We start from the raw sequence: 6,000 nt of genomic DNA, 5'->3' as shown, positions 1-6,000 counted from the left end.
CTCCAGAGCTCCCTCCTCTCCTCCCTCCAGTGCTGCTCCCTCCTCCCTCCTCCCTCCAAAGCTCCCCCCTCCGCTCCTCCTTCCAGTGCTCCCTCCTCCCCTCCTTCCAGAGCTGCTCCAAGGCAGGAGGGTGAAAACCTGCTCCCAAGCCAGGGCTGAACTTTTGGCCCAAAGCCTATTGGCAGAATGCAGGGCCCCAGTGGAGGGCACACAGGCAGTGGCTCCTGAGGCCTTCAGTCCTTCCCCAAGAGTAGAGGGGGATGTGGTGGGCAGAGCCCTAAGTCTGTGAGCTGGGGAGGGGGGGGACAGGGAGGGACTTTGCAGCCACCCTCTTCCTTGTACGGACAATCTGCTCCGCCAGGCTGCTGGGCTGCCCTTATATAAACATCTCTGCTGCCTCCAGGCGCCTCAGCTCCCAGGCACTGGCCCCGAGAGATGTTACCCCAGGTTCTGGGAAGGGCAGCCAGCTTCTGGGAGGAGGCAGGCAGCTGCCTTGGCCTGGACTGACTGTCCCTCCAGCACTCACATCACCCCAGCCGCCACCAGTGCCCCACAGCAGGTGTGCTAAGAGGAGCAGGCCGGAGTCAGGTGTGCAATCTGCCCACCACCAGCCCACTCTGCCTAGCTCGCAAGGCTCCCTGCAAGGGCTGCTTGGCTGCCAGCCTCCAGGTTCTGCAGTCCTGCAGGTGCTCCTTCCCCTCCCTCCCCAGGATCCTTCCTCCGGGCCCTTCACCCAGCTAGGTCCCTCTCAGCCTTTAAAGGCTCCCTTCTGCCATCACCTACTCCAGAAGCCCGCCAGGATGCAGGGCTGGGTGGTTGTACCTCCTCCCGTGGGGCTGACCACCCTGCATTGGGATAGGCATGTCTGTCCTCAGTGCCAGGCCATGAACTTTGGTTTCAGTGGGGACTATGGCAGGCATTCTGAACGTCCAGCGCTTAACCCGGCTTGGCACAGGATGCCCAAATCTGGCATCGCGGCGGAGAAATAAATCATGCGGAAGGAACACGTGGGAGGCGTCCAGGGCGGCATGGGCGCTAGCCGCCGGCCTGCTGGACTCGTGGGCTTTGCGGGGCATCTTAGGCTGGAGGCGCCAGAAAACGGGCCGGACAGTGACCAAGGAGCGTCTGGGGCGGGTCCCTCCTGGGGGAGTGGCAGCGCAATCCGTGCGGCCACCAGGCACTGGCCCCAGGTTGTTTCATTGGGGCACCCAGAGCCCTCTTTCCAGAAACCGTGGCTTTGGCGCCGCCATCCCTCGGGGTCAAGTGTCAGAGCCAGGGTGTCTGTGCGGTCTCCAGGGGGCTTACAATTGAGACCTCAGGGCTCCGGGGAGTAGAGCCTCCGGTTCAGGGCTTACCTACGGCTGCTGAGGGTACGACTTCTCCCTGAGCTCCCGCCCCGGGGCCTGGAGACCCTTAAACGGCCTCGGCCGCTCCTCCCCACCTCCCCGGGTCCAGCTCCCCACCGCGCACGGTTCCCTCAGCCTCCCCATTCCCCACTCCGGCCGCGCCTCCTCCGCTATTGAGATGCAAATCTTTGCCAATTGTCGCCGAGTAAGGCGACAGAGCCGGATCCTTCCGCAGTCCTGAACCAAACTTTTTGCCGCTGAAAACTTTCGAACAAGAAGTAGTCCCTAGGGCCGGCCCCCGACGTCCCTTCGCCCCGCCACGTCCCCCAACCCCAGAGGACCCGGGCTCCGGATACGCGTCCAGGCCGAGGCGACGCAGGGCTGTCGCGGTGCGCGCAGGGGCGAGGCCAGCGAGGGCGAGGGGTGCGGAGGGATCGGCGGGGCGGGCCCGAGGGGCGGGGCCGGCGGGCGGGGGCGGAGCGCACGGCGGTCTGCGCCTCACTAGTGCCTCGGCCGCGGGAGGGAGCGCAGGGGCGCGGGGCGCGGGGCGCGGGCGCGAGCGCAGCGGAGGAACGAGCCGGGGCGCCGAACCGGGCCCCGAGGCCGCGAGGGTCCAGCGCCGCCCGCCCGCCAAGAAGCAGGGAGCAGCCGCGGGCCGCCGCCACCGCTCGTGGGACCGTCCGGCGAGCGCCTGTGCGCCGGAGCCCCGCCGTCCCGGCGCAGGAGGCCGCCACCGGGCGCAGCGGGCAGCCGGCGGGGTAGGCATGCCGCCGCTCCTGGCGCCCCTGCTTTGCCTGGCGCTGCTGCCCGCGCTCGCCGCACGAGGTAGGCGCCCGCCCGCGAGCCCGCAACTTTCCGCGCCCTTCGGAAACTTTGGTGGCGCCCTGCGCGCGCGCCCCGGGCGTCTGGGAGCGGGCGGCCAGGGTCGGGAGGGGGGGCCCGGGTCACCCGGGGCTCGGGGAGATGAGCGACCCTCCCCCGCACCGCCTGACCGACCGGGATGGACTCGCGCCGCCCGCGCCTAGGGCCGGGTTTGAAGCCGGGCGTGGGGGGCTAGGCGCCCCCCCCCGGGGCCCCCGGAGGCCCAGCCCTGGGCTCGCCATCGTCAGCCACGCGTGGGGCTTGCCGCCGGGGTAGGCGGACGAGCTGCCTACTACTTTTCGATTTGAATCGAGTCGGTTTTGGTTTCCTGTTGCTTTGGGGGCCATTTATCTTTTTCCTCGCCTCTGGCCCGCGCCGGGGGCGGATGTTGGGGCGCGGAGTGTGGGGTCCGGGGCGTCGTGTTGCCTTTACTGAGCTGTGCGGCGCGACCAGGCTGCCGGGCGTGGTGGGCAGTGGGGCACCAGGCGGACCGGTCTTCTCCCCATTCAGGAGAGTTGGCGAGGGGCCGGACGAGGGGCGAGGGGCGCTGACGGAGGGGTCTCCTTCCCACGCCTGATCGCCGCCCCCATCCCGGCGCACAGACAGTTTGGCTGGGGAGGGGGCAGGGGTGGTGCGGGTGTGCGGAACACCCAGCGGTGACTAGCGGGACTTTCACTTTGCCGAGTTCAAGTTTGGAATCTTGCAAGGGTGAAGAGGGACAGGGAGAAGGAACGCTGTCCCTCTCCACTTCACATCGAGGAATCCAGTGGTGATTAATTCCTCTCTTCCCCTAAAAGCTGGAGGGGAGAATTAGCTCCCCGCTTCCAGAAGGTGGGGTTCCAAGTCACACCCCATCCCCGCCCCCATGAGGGGCTTAATTTACACAGCACTGGTAAAATGGGGAGGGAGCGACTGGATTAATCCCTTCTTGGGAATGGGGTGGAATTCCTTCCAACCAGGGTATCTTCATCCCCCTTTCCTGGGTGTAGCTGAAGATGCCCGCCTTCAGGAGCAGGTATTGGGTGTCCTGGAGGCTGGGCTAGGTCCCCGAGGTGCAGCCCCTGTGCCCCAGGAGGCGGCCCTGGTGACAATGGGCTGCTCTGATTCTGGGGCTGGTGCTTTGTTGGCGGGCGGAGCCTTGAGCCTTGCAGCTGTCGCCTTTTCCCACGAGTTGGGGGGGGGGGGGGGCCAGTGTGGCCACCCCACCCCTCAGCACCGCCCCCTCACAGAACACGTTTGAACAGCAAGACAATCTTGGTGGCTGGATAGGGGCCCCAGCCCCGATGGGCTCCCCGTTGAAGACCCGTTGAAGATGGGTCAGGGGTGCAGAGTTTGGGAGAATGGCCCAGGGTCATGTCAGATCTTCTTCATTGTCCAGATGGCATTTCAGGACACCGTACCCACTTTGAGTGTGACCTGCCCACCTGCCACCCAGCCAACCTGTTGCCCTTCCCCCCATTTCTGACTACAGAACTCTGGGCAGATTTGAAGCCCCTTGGGGGTTCACGTTTGGGAGGGTTCCTGAGGTCCCCTGCCCCCAGCAAGCCCATGATGAGGCAGAGCCTTCTAGGTAGAGGGGTAGCTGTACCCCTTGGAGTGGGCCCTTCCCTGTCCTGAGGGCCCTCCTGCCACCCAGGCTGACCTCTCGTCTTGCCCCTCCCCAGGCCTGCGATGTTCCCAGCCCAGTGAGAGCTGCTTGAATGGCGGGAAGTGTGAAGTGTTCCCCAACGGCACCGAAGCCTGTGTGTGAGTACGCACCCTGCACCCCTGTGGGGACCTGTTGCTTTTGTCGGGAGCAGAGCCCCTGCCTTCTGCATCAGCGGCCCGCAGGGACAGAACACTAGGCCATTGTCTTCTGGAGATGGCCCAGAAGGCTGGGCGCGGTCACGTGCTACTTTTATTGGACAAAGTCTGGCAATTACTTAATCACCAGCAATTATGTTGCGTGTGGAGCTGGTCTGGCCGCTGGAGGTTCAAGCATGCCTTTGTGGGCCACCTTGGACTCCTGGGGTACTAGGTGGGAATTCCTGGTACCCCATTTCTTTCTAAAGTCCCTGAGAAACAAGTTGCCCACCAGGGGAGGCTGTGGACCTTTAGAGAGGCCCGGCCCCCACCACCTTGCCTACGGGAGTGCCTCCTCCAGGCAGGGCCTCTCAGCCAGAAATGGGCTCTTTCAAAGTCAGACCTGCCCCTCCAGGCCCTCGGCCTTTCCCAGCAACCCCCCTCTGACCTCAGGTGAGGTTGGGGAACACATCATCATCATCATCGGGAGCCCATCTCCCAGGTTGAGGGGGGGTGGGAGTACCTGCTGGAGCTTGGTTTCCATCTTTTGCCATCTGTAGCTCCAACCCCCCACCGTCTGGCCCACCATCCAGCCCATCACTCTCCAGGCCTTGGTCCCCGTAGCTGGGGCAGGGGTGTGTGTGTTGTGGGGGTGCGCGCCGCAGCCTGCCTGGACTCCAGCGGGGAGTCCTGGTACAGTCCGCGCCCTGCCTGCCCGTGCACACCAGCCTCAGAGAAGTTTTCTGTTGCGCTGGTGCCCTTCAGCTTGACTTCGTCCGATGGGGATACAAGGAGGTGCTTGGTGGCTGGAGGAAGGGCCCCTCCGCCCCCAGGGGGAGGCTCCCCGGCCGGTCCTGCGTCCTCCGTCCTCCTCTGAGTGCTGCATTCCCACTGCCAAGGGCCCCTTCCCTTGACAACCCTTGGCCCGTGGGCAAGCAGTCCCCCCTTCCACTGCCCCCATCCCCCCCAAACTGAAGCCAATTAAGCAGGTCTGTGAGCAGTTTAATAGACAAAGAGGATTGTGTCTTTGTCAGATGCTAATGAATGCACACTACTTTTTTTTTTTTTTTTTTTTTTGCTTTTTTGGGGCCTTTTTCTTCTCCTGCAGAAGCCGCACCGACGCTTGATGCCCTAAATCTTGTTTCCTTTCATTCAGAGACCGACAGCTGGGATTCAGGGGAAGCGCAGCGGCTATTGTCGGGAGGCGGATTAATGCCGTGTGATTAATTATGCGTGGCTTCCCAGAATGCACGACTCCCTTCCCGCCAGCCCCGGGCCTGCTCTGGCTGCGCGCTCACCCATGGGGTGTGTGTGGCTGGGGGGGGGGTCTCTGTACTTCTGCAGAGGGCTTTGGGAAGGCAGAAGGGGTGCGGTGCTGGGGAAGGTAGGAGCAGTCTTTTATCAGGGCCACCAAGGAGCAGGGACAGCCCGGCCCAGGGGCCACTAGGGTCTCCCTGGGCTGGAGCCTGGGCCACGAGGGGGGTGCCTTGGGGTGCAGGCTACTGCATCCCCCTCCTTGGCATTGGGGTGAGACACTTCAAGGGGACAGAGCGATAGTGCGGCATGCTCTCCCACCCCTCAATCCTAGAGCCCTGCCAGCCCAAGCCCGGCCACTGCTCAGGGCTCGGGCGCCGGCCTTGTCTTCTCCCTGGGGCCTGGGGCCCCCCTCCTCCTTGGCGGGAAGCCTGCCTTAGTCTGGCCTGGCACTCAGCCGAGCTCAGCCCACAGAGACCCCATTGTGCACACCCCGCATAGCCACTTGGAAGACGGAACGGAAGCACCGTCCTCAGAGGCCCTACCTCTGGGTCACACCGTGTTGGAGACTGGGGAGCGGGGATGGGGTGCCAGCCAGGCCCAGCTGTGGAGAGGCACGGGTCTGGGCTCAGGGTGCAGCTCGGGGATGTCGTGGCCACTCCTGTGAGGGGCCCTGGCTCCCTCTGATCCTGGGCCCTGTGCCCTCTGCTGGGACCTTCTGTTCCCTTCAGGCCCCAGAAAGTCTGCTAGTATGGGA

At 64.6% G+C, this 6,000-nt stretch overlaps 1 protein-coding gene across 1 annotated transcript in view; it reads left to right on the top strand.

The window, feature by feature from the left end:
* Positions 1–1,863: 1,863 nt before the first annotated feature.
* Positions 1,864–6,000, top strand: part of NOTCH1 (notch receptor 1) — a 44,135-nt gene continuing 39,998 nt past the window's right edge. The window contains exons 1-2 of the mRNA XM_025860209.2: positions 1,864–2,171; positions 3,872–3,953. Coding sequence (XP_025715994.1) covers positions 2,111–2,171; positions 3,872–3,953 — 143 coding nt within the window. The 5' untranslated portion in view covers positions 1,864–2,110. The remainder of the gene's footprint in view (positions 2,172–3,871; positions 3,954–6,000) is intronic.

The sequence above is a fragment of the Callorhinus ursinus genome, unplaced genomic scaffold, assembly GCF_003265705.2.
Source record: "Callorhinus ursinus isolate GAN/ISIS: 27379988/994484 unplaced genomic scaffold, GSC_fseal_2.0 scaffold126, whole genome shotgun sequence".
In the NCBI taxonomy this organism is placed as follows: domain Eukaryota; kingdom Metazoa; phylum Chordata; class Mammalia; order Carnivora; family Otariidae; genus Callorhinus; species Callorhinus ursinus.
This window is presented reverse-complemented; position numbering and strand designations above follow the sequence as displayed.